Source organism: Oncorhynchus mykiss, chromosome 12 (assembly GCF_057628025.1).
Source record: "Oncorhynchus mykiss isolate SJ-2025 chromosome 12, ASM5762802v1, whole genome shotgun sequence".
Taxonomy (NCBI): Eukaryota; Metazoa; Chordata; class Actinopteri; order Salmoniformes; family Salmonidae; genus Oncorhynchus; species Oncorhynchus mykiss.
Window position 1 is genome coordinate 83,659,102 of NC_143033.1, and position 15,059 is coordinate 83,674,160.

Here is a 15,059-nt window from a genome sequence, read left to right on the forward strand (position 1 = left end):
TTTAAAAAAAGTGACATAAGGGATCATAGACTGACCAGGTGAAAGCTATGTCATGGAAAGAGCAGGTGTTCATGTTTTTTTATAAACCGGGTGGTTCGATCCCTGAATGCTGATTGGCTGAATGCCATGGTATACCATGGGTATGGCTAAAAATGACTATTTACTTGTCTAATTACATTGGTAACCAGTTTATAATAGCAATAAGGCACCTCTGGGGTTTGTGCTATATGGCCAATGTACCATGTCTAAGGGCTGTTCTTAGGCACGACACAACACCTCCGACGACCTTATTGCTTAAGTACTATATAGACTCAGTGTATACAGTAAACAGTTTGAAAATGTTTGACACTAGCAGAAATAAGTGTGACACTCATCAAAAGAAACAGAAAATACTTTATTAGACACTATGAATTACAGATCGGGAGGCCAAGGACTGAATATCATATGTTATGCATTCATTCCATGACAAACAAGACAGAATACTCCTTTCATTGTGTATCTATGTACCCTCTGTGAAACAGTCCATTGGTGTTGCCATTAATACAATGGTAATTAGTTAATTGTAGCGTTTTAAATAAGTAAAAAGACAATTGTAAATATATAGAATATTTGCTGCATTAGATCTGAACCTATTCAAGTGGTGATAATGACAATACGTCGCTGAGAGACTGAGGAACAGTCAGTGTATTCAAGGCACTGGAATAGACTCAGAATTATGGTTAGTTTTTTCCATTCATGGGTGAGGTAGTGAAGTCACTCTACGGGAAGGTATGTGGGCAATGTGTGGACTGGTAATGGCTTTATCCTATTCTTTCATATGGTACGTCCATGGTACAGAATAGCATGTTAAAGTACATGGACACAGCTAACAAAACCCATATCTGTACGGATGGGCTATAGAAATGTGAATAAGGAAAACCATCTTCAGCCATTTCTCTACAGCCAAAACATAGCTCTACCTGCAACAGGTAGGGAACACTACACTGTATTTGGTCAATTGTGAATTTAATGAAGTATTGTAGCAGAAATAGAGAACTCAGTAGTGTCATTGAGAGTAATATCACTCAGGCAGTGGGGCTTACTAGAACTGCGAAGGTCAAACAAGCAGACAAACAGCAGCTACAGTAACCTGAAATGGCCCTCCCCTTCATTGTAACATCGTTCTAACTAGTGAGCATAGATGGCTCCAAATATTAGTTTATATCAGAATATGACTAAAGGTAAACCTTTTCAGTTTTACCATCAAAGGACTCCGGTGACATATTTTGGCTGAGTGAAGGGACCCATTACAGGAATCTTCTTGAGACACCTAGTGGTGACATCGATGACAATCAATAGCAATAGAGACCCAATAGTGGGTCTCTTCAGAAATCGATTAAAGATAATTCCATACATTCCGTCCTCCATACTCACAACTTTATTTCATGTTAACGTTGGGGAGACTCGAGCTTAAAGCACTACGATTCCATGACACAAGGAACTAAAGGTTACTGACGGCTAAATCTATAGTATATAACCAGGATACAGGAGTGTCTTTCCAATAATGCCCAACAGTATCCGTTACTGCTGCTGGATTTGGAGGAATCTCTGTAATACTACCACATTGTTATGGTTAAGATAACCAATATAGTAGTGTTTTGCTTTCTTTGAGTAATGTATTTGTATTCTTTAATAATAATAATAATAATAATAATAATATTCTGGATTCTGTGCCTTTAAAATACATAGCCAGTAATGTATAGGAAAAATACTGTACAAAAACCCCCATATAGAATATCTTTATATAAACATCTCTTATAACCAATGTATCATCTCTGTACTGAATCTTTTGGTTTGTAGTAAACTAATTGTTTGGGATAACCACAGTACTGGACAACACCATCCTACTTTTTTCCCCCGACATCTTTTACATTCATACAGCCATCTTACAGAAGAAGGCAAACACATATCTACAAAAATACAGATATCTCTATTGATTATTAAAAGAACCACTCTTGTTAATCATGCTAAATAAAAAGGAAATAATTCAACCACTTTGCGATTAGCTTGAGGTTTGTGTTCTGAGAAATCATGCCGAAATATTCAAATAAAAACCATGAGATGATAATAATAAGAACAACATCAACGACACAAATAGAAGCCATAATAATAATAACAATTAACAATTGAATATTTCAAAAACTTCATCTGTCCTTAACAGAAAATATACATAAATATCAGGCAGATTAGACTGAGGAACATTGCACCAGGGCAGATTGTGACACGTGTTAGAAGATTGGTGCAGAGAGGGTTAGCGGAGTTGTGGTTGTGGAACAGGCTGCAGCAGAGAGACCACTGAGCACAGGGTGGGAAATCTGTCCACCATCACCATGCTAGCTAGCGCAACTCCCAACAGAAAATGACCGTGCCGTGCAACGCGAGACTAGAGGGTTGTGGGTTCTACTGGAGACCAAGAGGTGCTCTGATTGGGGAATCGGTGTGGGAGGAAAAACTTGGTAGCATGAATTAATATAGCTTTGGAAAAGATTATTGCTCAATGTGTGATAGAAAAGAATCGCTGGTTTTTCTTTCCAACTGTACAGTTATACTGAGGTTTGAGAGAGAGGTTAAGTGCTAACAAGAAAATATTAAAATCACAAGAGTAGCTTATAGTCCTGATGTGATGAACTGATGTTACAGCTCTGCAATAGAACAACAATGGACACGAAAATGTATAATATTAACAGAAGTACAATAACATAAACAAATTGCAATACGAATGTATGGTACAAACCGTTTGAGAAAGGATGCTACAGGAAGGTACAGGACATAACAACAGACAGGAACAGGGTCTTAGGTAGGAGGAGAATCCCTCTGAAAACAGCACTGGAAGAACATAAGGATGGGGAGGGAGATACATTACAACAGCTCTCAGTCCTGATCACATGTATAAAACAGGTGAAAAAGGGGGAAAACAAACAGCATGGCATCATTTACAAAATGAACAGTGGAAAGAGGGGACAGGGTAGGGATCCGGAGAGTAGGTTGTTGGCTCATTAACACTCAAAGTGCCTTCTAGTACTTGAAAGAGGAAAGTGTGTGTGCATACTGTACATACATACTCATACCCCATGTACATGTGTGTACATGAAGGGTGAGTGAGAAAACAGAAGGAACAAACTAACGGATGCCAGTGACAGAATTCAAATTCCAAATGATAGAATCATGTAGGATTATAATGTACAGGGGTGAGGGGCTGGTGTGTGTGGGTGTGTGTGTGTGTGTGTGTGTGTGTGTGTGGGGGGGGGGGGGGGGGGGGGTGCCACCAAAAGGGAGGCACATTGTCCTTTAAACTCTTGGGTGAGGGGGTAAGAGGGAAGGGTGTGGCGTGGATGTTGGTTTGGGGAGGTTCACAGGGGCCCATGCTGAGCCTCGTATTTGGCCACAATGTTCTTGGTGCGACCCAGTTCCTTCCTCAAGTCAGCCACCTCTGAGCGAAGTGCACCGTTCTCCTTCTCTAGGAAGCCAGCCCGGATGGCAATTTGGTTCTCCTTCAGTCGCCTGGCATCTCGTGATCTTTTGGCTGCTACGTTGTTCTTTCTGCGTCTGGCCCAGTACTTGTCATCCTGGAAAGTGAGGTGAAACACACTGTTGTGATTCATATATTTTTTTTCACACTACCTGTGGTATTGTAAAATTATAAGTGATTCACCTGAGTAATAAACCGTATTCCAAACCTATTATTTATGTCAGCACGCATCTCATTTTCACTTATCACATTTCCATAACGTTGTTTAAAACTGCCTGACACGTTCAACCTCCTTTGCACCCTGCAGGAAGCCATCTTACCTCAACAAACAAAATAGTACATGTGATACACCTCTTCCATCAACATCGTATGACCTGGGTTAAGAGTGAATGACCACGGCTAAACCTGTCAATCTAAATCCTGGCCAAGTTCGCCTCCTCCCTATCAATACTGAAAAAGCTGCCGGTTTGGGTTTGCGCCAACGCTCCTCCTCATATTGTGGTTTAAAATACTTCTGGTTATTTAGGTGGAATAAGTCCACTTGCTGCTTACATAACATAAGAAAACATGGTACTTAAAGTTTTTGGCTAAACAAGTGGCGAACCCTTTCAACCTTCCACATAAGTAGGCTCCAGGTAGGTTACCTTGAGATCTTCGGGGATGAAGATTTTGCGTGCCTTTTTGATCATGGGCTGTGGTTTGAGCTCCTCTGGGGCGAACTTGCGTTTTCGGGGGTCAAACATCTCCTGTCCAGGTACGCTGGACAGAGCCAGGTCTGCAGGGTCGGGCTCGTAGCCAACTGGTACTTGAATAGACTCTGGATCGATGGGGCTGGGGGTGTTCCTGGCAGCTGAGGGCAGCACTGCAGGAGAAAGGAAAAGGAAAACAGGTTAGAGGGTCTGCTGAATTACATCTGGGCACTGTTAAGAAGAGACTGTGCTCTCAAAGAGCAGGCTTTGAGGTGCAATGGTCCTTCAGAAAGTAATGGTTAGAAATTAGGCCTTATTAGACCTCAATTGGTTTCCTTAAAATGAAGGTTCTAGAATCTGCCATTAAATGTAATATAAAAAGCTATGACAAAAGTCATTAGTACCCCCCTCACCTCCTACCCCATACCAGGTGTAGTAGGGGTACTTTTGAATTCTCAAAAAAGCCCCCTTTAAAAAGACCCAAGGAGGGCACTTAGGGGGAAACTAACACATGTGTGCCTGTTTACATCATAGTATTCTGCCATTCTGTTCTGTATCATGGTTGTGCTTTACAAAGCTGATCCTCTAGAACTGGGGTGTCAAACATACATCCCAGTCCAATGCGGCCTACGGGTGATTTGAATTTTTTTTTTTTAAATCTCTCATATTTGTTTTTCAACAGGACAATGACCCAACACACTTCCTATTTGAACAAGAAAGAGTGATGGAATGCTGCATCAGATGACCTGGCCTCCACAATCACCTGAACTCAACCCAAATTGAGATGGTTTGGGATGAGTTGGACCGCAGAGTGAAGGAAAAGCAGCCAACAAGTGCTCAGCATATGTGGGAACTCCTTCAAGAGTGTTGGAAAAGTATTCCAGGTGAAGCTGGTTAAGAGAATGCCAAGAGTGTGCAAAGATTTCATCAAAGCAAAGGGTGGCTACTTCGAAGAATCTCAAATATAAAATATTTTGATTTGTTTAACTCGTTTTTGGTTACTACATGATTCCATATGTGTTATTTAATAGTTGATGTCTTCACTATTATTCTACAATGTAGAAAATAGTAAAAATAAAGACACACCCTGGTAGGAGTAGGTGTGTCCAAACATTTGACACTCACTGACTGACTGACTGACTGACTGACTGACTATATATATATAATTATCACCGAAATGAAAGCTAGACAATCAGGGAGCATCAGAAATTCAGAAAACAGAGGACTACAAGACTATTTGTTGCAAATTTTGACAGCAAGGAAATATAACACATTTTTTGTGTGGCCCTCCGGACCTCGTTGATGACCATATGCGGCCCCCGGGGAAAGATTAGTTTGACACCCCTGCTCTAGAATCAATACCAGCCTTGCATGTGAAGACGGACTATATTCTTATGTCCGTCTTATTCTATACATGCTCATCAAGTCAATGATTATTTAATCTAAATAATTCTACAACTGCCCTTGCCCACAGGGAAGCAAAATAAATGTGGTTGCACCTTTTAACCAACAGGTGGAGCACAGAGAACACACACACACACACACACATTTACTGACACACAGACAGACAGACAGACAGACAGACAGACAGACAGACAGACAGACACTCACAAACAAAGAAGATATGTTATTTAAGCCTTTTTGTGGCCCTGTTATCAGTGCCTCTAGTCAGCTGAGCTCAGGCAGACAACAACATTTTGTCTGTAAATTGACTTAAGGCAACCTCCTTGTCAGCCAGCCTCAACATGTGCCTCTGCAATCTCTCTGTGGATGTTACGTAACACCTAATAGATTTCTATTGCACAGAGCAGCAGGTCAGCAGTTGACACGGTTTCACATTCTACCCTTCATCATTCAGTGGATTAGCAAGCAGAACTGAAGAACTTAATTGGATGGCTTCATCAAATCAGCTGTAATTTGATTGGTGGCTGGCGGTGAGCATCTTATGACAGTAAGCTAATAGAGCCCAATGTCAGTGTATTTACCTGAGATTCATCCACTTAAACAGCTTGACAATTACAACGACTCACAAAGGACTACAGCCTTTTGTAGTTGGTTTGAAAACGTAATGAGGAATGAAAGAAATACAAATTCTTCCTGCTGACGGTGAAAACACTTCACTCAAACAGAATTCAAAGGCCGACATTTTAGGTCACTTCCTACGTCACGACCCAGCTTCTCTGTGCTTTAAGCTGGCTACGGCCTTAAGCCTTCTGACCTTTGATCACAGCAGCATTTCTAGCTCCAGCCAGTCCTGGTTGAGATTTAAGCCAAGGCCAACATACAGGTCTGACTTGCTTGTATGTTAAGCAGAAGGAAGTAAGACAGCTACTCCAACCCTTTCAGAAGAGAAAACAAATATGTAGGAATTTAGTGAAAAAAATATGGATGAATATGTATGCACGCATACATAAGTTGCTCTGGATATGAGCATCTGCTAAATTGCTAAAATGTAGACACGCAAGCATGACAACTACACTCTAGCGTCACCAGTGAATCATTGTATCAGTAGTCACTGACACATTAAGCTAAAATGGCTGGCCATCCAAAGTGGTACTTCAGCAGGGGTCCAATTCAATGCCTAATTTTAGTGAATTGTCAAGAACACGTTGGCTGCATATTAGTCCCCAACAATGACAGGCCACTGACTAACACTGTCAGCTTAGTGCCAAGCTACTTACAAGGGCTAAATCAGACGCTGTCCAAAACAATCTGTCAAAAGTATTTCACCTATATAAATAACAAGCACTATGGCCCAAACATCTTATCACTTTAACCATTAATTCTGACCAGATTACTGGAGTAAAAATACAGTGACTGGCTAAGAGTGGCCTGGTGAAAAGCCTGGCTGATAGTGCCCTATAGAATTTGGCTGTGACCTCTCCTCTACGAACCTCCAATAGGAAGAGACAACACACACCCGTCTGACAACATGTATTCAACGTCCACCAAAAATAGATAGAAGGTAAGAGCTCTGCGTCTTGTTCCTTCTCCTGTAGGTAAATGCTCAGATTTGCATTGTGTGGGTGGGTAGTAGAACCAGTGCAGATGGGATGGAGGGCTAAGATGGCTCTGACCTGACTCTCACCTGCATGTTCTTCCTCTGACTGCTGGACAGTCAGGAGAGAAACTCAAACCCTCTTTAAAATGGTTTGATTTTCATTAACATTTTAAGCTTGACCCCTAAGGAATGACAACATCGAGTCTGTGCCTTTTTCAACCAATCTTCAAAATGAAGTGTGAGCTAGTCGGGGATTCCTATTATTGTGTTAAGTGTTTACTGTATATTAATGTGATGCTAAACAACATGGAGTCAACAGGACTAACCACAACTCCCCCTTATCTGTTTACTATAGGGAGAGGATTTCCATAGGTACCACACACCTTTTCAGACAGTCACTTCCATGGCACACAAGTTTAGACCTGACCTTTGACCTTGTCTACATTCCACTTCCCTTCTGGCCCCTGCCAACAATAGACCGTAGGCCCCTTATTGAACCAGCAGTGGGACCCGCCCATTGCTAACTCCACTGGATATCTGTTTTGATAACAAAGCTATCTCAGGCTGCATTGTGCTTGCATGCAATATGGAATTGGGAGGTTGGTGGGGCGGGCTAGGCTGGAGGTGTATGTGATAGCAGTATAGCCTTGACCATGTGATCTCATCAGGGTTCAGCCTGTGGCTCTACTATGGCTCCGACTGGGATCTGTCTGGTGAGGGACAATTAAAGGAAGGAGGTGAGGGAGAATTAAAGGAAGGAGGAGAAACTCATGCCATGACAAGCTCCCGTTAGCAGTGGGGCTACACATGGCGGATGCATGTGTCTGTCAGGAAGACCTAGCCGTACATGTGAGAGGGAATGTGCATAACGGCGAGAAGACAGGCCCTGTGAAATTGTACCAGACCAAAAAAAAAAAAAAACACAAACACGCTCACTCGCACTGAGAAAAATGTACATGCACGTACACCCTCACATGATGGGATTCTTTGTACTGTAACTGTACAGATGTAATTCTTTGACATGAGTGACAGACTTGTGTCCGGATGTACTACTACTTCCTGTGGTGAGGCCAAAAACTATTTACAGTACCACGTCAAGGTGTGTTCCCAGCTTTTTTCTTTATTTTTTTACTTTGTGAAAGCAGCGGGGAAATAAATACTGAGAGGAACATTGTGGTCACTGTACGCACACTGAGGAAGGACATACTGTGTATGGCATGAGTAATAATGTCATCATTAGAAACAAACTATTACACTTGTCTGCGACTACTTTTAAGGGACAAGCTAAATCATCTTAAAATGTGTCAAACAGAATGTCATACATCAGAAGAAAGTTGTGAATGTTTTTGTTTTTTCCCCATGGCAATTGTGAGGCTATTTTTGGAATGGATGGGAATTTAGGGCATTTGCAATTCCTTCAAATGTGATTGCAAATCACAGTAAAAGCATGCTGGGTGGATCAGAGTAATAGTGGGGGGGGGGGGGGGATTGATACAGTAGAGTATCGTAATATTAATACTATTTATGACAATATTATATCAATTTTATGACTCCAAGTATCAATTCTCAACAACAAACCTTTTTTATATTTTCTGTTAGGTAGTTGACGTTAGCTGGCGCTAGTCGGCTGTACCAAAACATTGGTATTTCTCCTTCTATAGCGTTGGCCTCAATCTTCTTTTAAAAATGGTGAGCCAACATGTTTTCAGCACTTTTATTTCCATGACGGATCAAAACTAGTTTTTATCATGGGTCTCTCGTGTCCCCCTGCAGCAGACATAGTGAGCAATATGTCATGAACATCAAATCAGAATACATATAGAATCGCAATAAATATCGTATTGGCACCTAAGTATCACGATAATATCATTTCATGAGGAGCCCTGGTAATTCCCAGCACTACCATTTAAGTGGTAACTCATATGAATTCAAGTCCACTACACAGGCCAGTTTCACTAGATCGCCATCACTGTTCACGTCGGGACATGGTAGATCATTAATGACTAAGATGAAAAACCTTTGGACATACATAGGTCTATTGGAATAAAATGCAGCAGAATGTGTTTTGTGTGAGAGTTCAACTTCTATTCAATCTGAGGATGTTTACTGATAATGGTGTCAACTCATATCCGGAAAACCTCAAGAAGTATGGGACAACAAAAAAAAAATATAGGTCCCACCGAGCAGAGACATTGTAAACATGAGCTTCTGTTATACACTGGAACATTATAAAAAGGCAGGTTTCCATACAGTGTGGATGTGATTATAAGGATTGTTTTTGGCACACTGTGCTCTACCAACAATGGTAATGAGAAGATATCACACACACACACCAACCAAAATACGTACCAAAGTTACTATAACACAAACCAATGGGCACACAGAAATATCCCCTTTAAACATATAACATAACTGATGTGATAACACCTTATTTATACATTTTTATTAACTAAAACAGGGTCATAAAGACAACTACCATCCTCATCATGAATTAACTCGTTTCAAAATAAAACAATTACAGGCAATAGAATCACTGTTTTCCCCTCGACTAGAAGATTCAGATAGGATGTCCATTATTTAGCAACAAAGAATTGGCTAGCACAAACCAGATTACATCTGCCTGCTCCAACAAACACACCAATTACACTGACCATCTTTATTCACTCCCCCACTTTCAAGAGGCTGAAACCATGACAACTAGCCTTATGGAAGATGTTTGCCTTGGTGATGCATGTAAATAAGGTATGTTTATCCTCACACCTCAAAATAACAGGGTACCAGGAATGTGCGTTTCATTAAGGAGGAACGTTTAACTTTTTTCTGGTTGTCTCTTCAGTAGGCAGCAACAGATAAGTCAAGATTCACCTTAACCAAACAAAGCATTGCGTGCCAAGCAACAAAATGAGCCTAATCTAAATCAATATTGGAATGTCATCGGGAATGTAGTAAAACTGTAAATGTTTGTTGACAAAAACTACACAGTTGAGGGATCAAAACTACAACCCACCCAAGTTGTACAACTACTGTCCCTCCAGTTTAACTTTCTAGTACTTGGCACAATGCCACTCAAGCGCCAAAGTCCAGGGCCAGAACTGTAGAAGAAATGTCCTAGCATACACAAAGCCCCTGAATTAGCCTAAATACGGAGAAACCTCTATCTGTGCTTTTGGTCAGAGTGGGATGGGGTATACAGTAAAGGAGAAAGTTCAGTGTTGAGAAGACAACCTGGTCATGATATGCGTGCTGAGTACACCAGGTCGACAAACAGCGCCCGGGGCATATTATTACAAAGCGTAACAACTAAGGCTTTGACCATAGAGATTTGCCCTAATTTGAGAGCTATAGGAGGGTTGTGTGTGTGCGTGTGTGCATTTGGTTGACCTTGCAGATGTTAGCCCTCGTTTGAGAGTGTTCCTGTGCTGTGTGTGTGCCGTGTGTGATATGGTATTTTACCTGCTCTGGCTGGGGGGCTCTGGAGACAGTTCTGGGAGACCATGGTTGTATGAACAGAGATAGTGGCGTGGCTATTGAGGTCGACCACAGAGGGTATGGGGGGTGCAGGGGAAACCTGCTGGATAGTGGGCTGCCGGGACTGCTGTGGCTGGTTTAGGTTATTCTGAGCTGGGTTTGCGGGGATGCCATTCTCTGACAGAAACTCTTCCAGGTCCATGTACTCCAGCTGAAAGTTGTCCCCATCATATGGCAAGGTCTTGTCCCACAGGGTTGGCCCTAGGAAGGCCGACTGTGGAGTATTGGTACCGCCTTCCTCATCCAACTTTTTCTCATCTTTTCCAAAACCTGCAAATATTTGGAGACAGTCATATCAAGGTTAGACCAAAACAGACAAACAATGTCAAAACAGCTAAGCCAATAAAAGGCCAAGGTTTTAATATATATATATATATATATATATATATACACACACATACAATATCTAAAGCCCCTGTGTTGTTGATTAAGCATATACTTGAGGCATATTTGAATGTTTATATAATTGATGCAAATAGATAAATAACCAAACTACAGTAAACACCCCATCAACTCCAAAAGCAAAAGTACCTTCTAGGGGACAACCTCCAGTCTCAGGAAATATATTTTAATTTCTCTTCAACCTATTTCCAGAAGTTTTAAAAGAGTTTTATAAGTACTAAATGGTTTCTAGCCTGGCTAGTCTTCGGAATACTAACTTTTTACAGTAGATTACAAACTTCCCACAATGTACTACTGTTGGACTTGCTTTTGCCCTTTAAAAGTATTTTTGTAGTAGTGTTCAAATTTTTGTCTAAGTTGTTGGGAAAGTTGTCAAAATGTCAGTTCTTTTTAAAAGTTTAGATAGAATGTAGTTGATGTGGTTAATAAAACAGTGGTTGTTTGATTGGTAGAATATATTTCTGTTCTGATTTAAATAGCAGAGAAGTAGACCAAGATGCCATATCCTCTAAGTGTTTGCCTAAGTTGTTGGGGAAGTGGTCAAAGTAGCTGATGTGTCAAAAGTCTAAATGTTTACTTATTGTCTCATGGTAGAAATGTGCTCACCCAGTGCTATAAATGTTACATTTCTGAAAGTTATATGACAGTTAATTCAACAGTGGGAAGTTAGCTTAACGAATGCAGTGGATAACCATTACTAAAACAGCTGTCACTTTTGATCAGAAGAAGATAACACATTCAAATCTGAAATCAGAACAGAAATGCCACGACATCAGAGTTGACTTCGATACCAGGTTTAGTATCACTATACTCGACACCAAAATGATACCAATTGAAAAAAAGAAAAGGTATTAGCCAAAGTCACAGAATGGTTATTGATCCAGATGGATCTTTTGAGTGGATTATCATTACATTTGAAATGTTTAAATAAATGTCACCTTTTTTTTAACCAATCAAACTACATAACATTATGATCATCATTTATTTGAATGGTAAATCTCTAGTCTATTGATAAACTGGGTAAATCGTGATGTAGCCTAGGCCTATTTACAATACAAGGGAATGCATATTCAATAGGAGCGTGTCCATGCATTGAGTTATTGAACCTTGTTTTGGCTGATTTCATTGGGCTACAGATGAAAACCAATCTGTTTCCCTTCCATTTGGGACTTATTTTAAAGTATGCAGGTTCTCTTTAAGACCCATGACGTCATTCACACACACCTTTGAAAACATTTATTAACAGTTTCAACATTTCTACATGCTGTTTTTCATTATTCAAGTGTGTTAACTTATGTGCCGCATAAGTGGTGATGCAGCTCAGACTCCCAGTGGTTCCTCCTGACAGGCTTGGGCTAGCAATGAGTAAGTGGAGCAGGCATGGTGCTCTCGCGCTATAAGCGGACATCGGCTACGCTGATTGACAGACTTGATCCTCTCTCAATCCGTTGACGACATGAGACATGACAGAAGTACCAAATATAACAAAAATTCTAGTACACAACCGTTTTTCAGGTTCTAGTATACAAAAAGTACTGAAGTTTCGGTATATCGTGAAACACGCATTTGAATAGCAGAGAAGTAGACCAAGATCTCATTTTGTCTAAAGTGCTGGGGAGCTCCGCAAATTTTTTTTTTTTTTTTAAATACAGAAAATGCAGTTGATGCGGTTACTAAAACAGCTGTATCGTTTTATCGCAAGAATATATTTTTGTTACGATTTCAGATTTCAATTGCAGAGAAGTAAAGGAAGATTCCATACGCCCTAACTTTTTGTCTAACTTGTTGGCAAAGTGTCAATGTAGCTGATTGTTGTCACAAGTTATTGTTCACAGTGCATAGAATGTTGGATGTAATGATGTCACAATGGGACCATTAGAATGTTGAAATCCCTTTAGAGTGGATGGAGGACAAAACGAAGGGCAAAAAGCTTTATAGTTTATAAAGTGTAAAGGACATCCAAAAGTTGTATACAAGCACACTGGTCCTGACCACTCTGCACTTTTTTAAAGTTTGAATGACGTTTCTAGCTTAAACGGTGTACGAAAAATAGCATTCCAAATAATAATAAGTACTGTATGACAAAAACTTGCAGCGGGACGTTTTCTGTCGTAAGTCAAGTGAATTAAAGGGATAGTTGTTACACTGTATCCTTATCAGGCTGGAGCTGTCATGCTAGGAATGTATTTTGACATTTAACGAGAAAATTGCAACCATCATGGATCATACTGTACTCCTTCCCGATCTGGCTAGATGTAGTAGTACTAATACATTACACTTAATGCGGAAATCAGCAGTATAAACAATAAAGCGAATCCCCCGACACTGGTTCGGTAAAAAGCTGAGGGATGGGGCTGAGAAATGTAACCACTCAAATGCATAGACTTTAAGAGTTAGAGTTGTGGATACAAGGATTGACCATCCATGATATCAAAATTATAGTTTTAACCATGTTGAGGCTATATTGTGTTTGTTTACATTTTCATTGTTTACAAACATTGGAGTAAAACATTCTTATATTTGGGGTTCTGATGAGTTATGACAGTTGAACTAAGCTCATGAGGCATTTATAAGTTATACTCTTCAAGAATCAATTAATGTATAAGTCCAAAAGTGGATGTAGCAACAGTGATTGTCCGTTTAATTTACACTTGAATCAACGCCCATTCTTAGTAACTAAAGGTGAGAAACACCGGGCTACTGAAATATTGTAGCCATCGGAGACGTTGTTTTTTCTGCATTGTATCTTGCTTGCTCACGCGCTGCAACACTGACAGATCATGCTTGAAAGCGAGAACGACAAAACAATCGTCTCAAAAATGAATGTAAACTTCCACGTAACAAATGATTTGATGTCTGCGTTTTGTTTACCTTCTTCATGATGAAATGGCAGCTTCATTGGATTCTCCAACAAGGATTTCAGTACGCCATTAGTTGGAGGTTGGAAAGATGAGTTTAAAGGATCAGGTCTGGACATTTTCTCCATTGGTCTGGAGGACGATAGTATAGCGTACAATTGCTGTTATTCCAAAAGAAGACCCACGTTTGAAAATATGTTAAACAAACACCAAACCTCAATGCTTGACCCAAATTGTAGTTCAGACCGAGAAATTGATATCCGCGCAGAAAATAACAATTACGGGTTTCGTCGAACGACGCTAGTTCGAGAAGGCAGAGAACTAACTGGATGTGAAGCTCAAGATGGTTCACAATCCATTTGTGGACACCGATGTACAATGACGTCAAACCTGGCAAATACTTGAATACCGATTCTGCGAATGAGATGGAGGGAAGGAGGGACTGACCACTGCTGATTTTGGAACTTATTTGTTTCACGGTGTTCCCTATCATTTTTTTCTCCGTCCTTTTCTCCTTGAAAATATATATGTCAATCATGTTAATTGACAGATTACTCCGACATGGCGTATGTGATCGTTGTACTACCCACATCCATTAGCCTTGGTATGTAGTGCAAGAACCATAGATTTAGACCCTCATACAGTTCTCTCTCTCCCGGTTTTCTATTGTGTTATTGACTGTACGTTTGTTCATCCCATGTGTAACTCTGTGTTGTTTTGGTTAAATAAAGGTGAAATAAATTGATGAAACACTGGGGACAGCAGTGGGCTCATTGTGGTGTTCTCTCAGGGCCTTGTAAGCATGTGAAGCTTTGAGTGTGAGGACATACAACCCTTCTTTAAAGAGGGGGAATATTGTAATTTAGGCCTACTGCAATGTGGTGTAGTGAGCTTTGTTGGACACATACACAGGGGCCTGCGTTATTAGGTGCTCAGCTCTGTAATAGGATATGGATCAAGCCCCCATCATAGCGCTCTCGCTCCTGTACATTCAATAGATCATTTAAAGCTTGTTGCCACCAAACTGGTAACTATTCAACTCTAATAATATTTTGTCACACACTGGATAGTTG

At 40.4% G+C, this 15,059-nt stretch overlaps 1 protein-coding gene across 1 annotated transcript; it reads right to left on the reverse strand.

Annotated features, from left to right (window-relative positions):
* Positions 1 to 375: 375 nt before the first annotated feature.
* On the reverse strand, positions 376 to 14,366 carry LOC110538567 (transcription factor HLF). Its single transcript, XM_021625459.3, has 4 exons — positions 14,000 to 14,366; positions 10,652 to 10,996; positions 4,153 to 4,370; positions 376 to 3,605 (listed from the first exon to the last, which is right to left on the reverse strand). Exons 1-4 carry the CDS (start codon positions 14,112 to 14,114, stop codon positions 3,390 to 3,392), a joined length of 894 nt encoding a protein of 297 aa, XP_021481134.3. The 5' UTR covers positions 14,115 to 14,366; the 3' UTR covers positions 376 to 3,389.
* Positions 14,367 to 15,059: the final 693 nt, after the last annotated feature.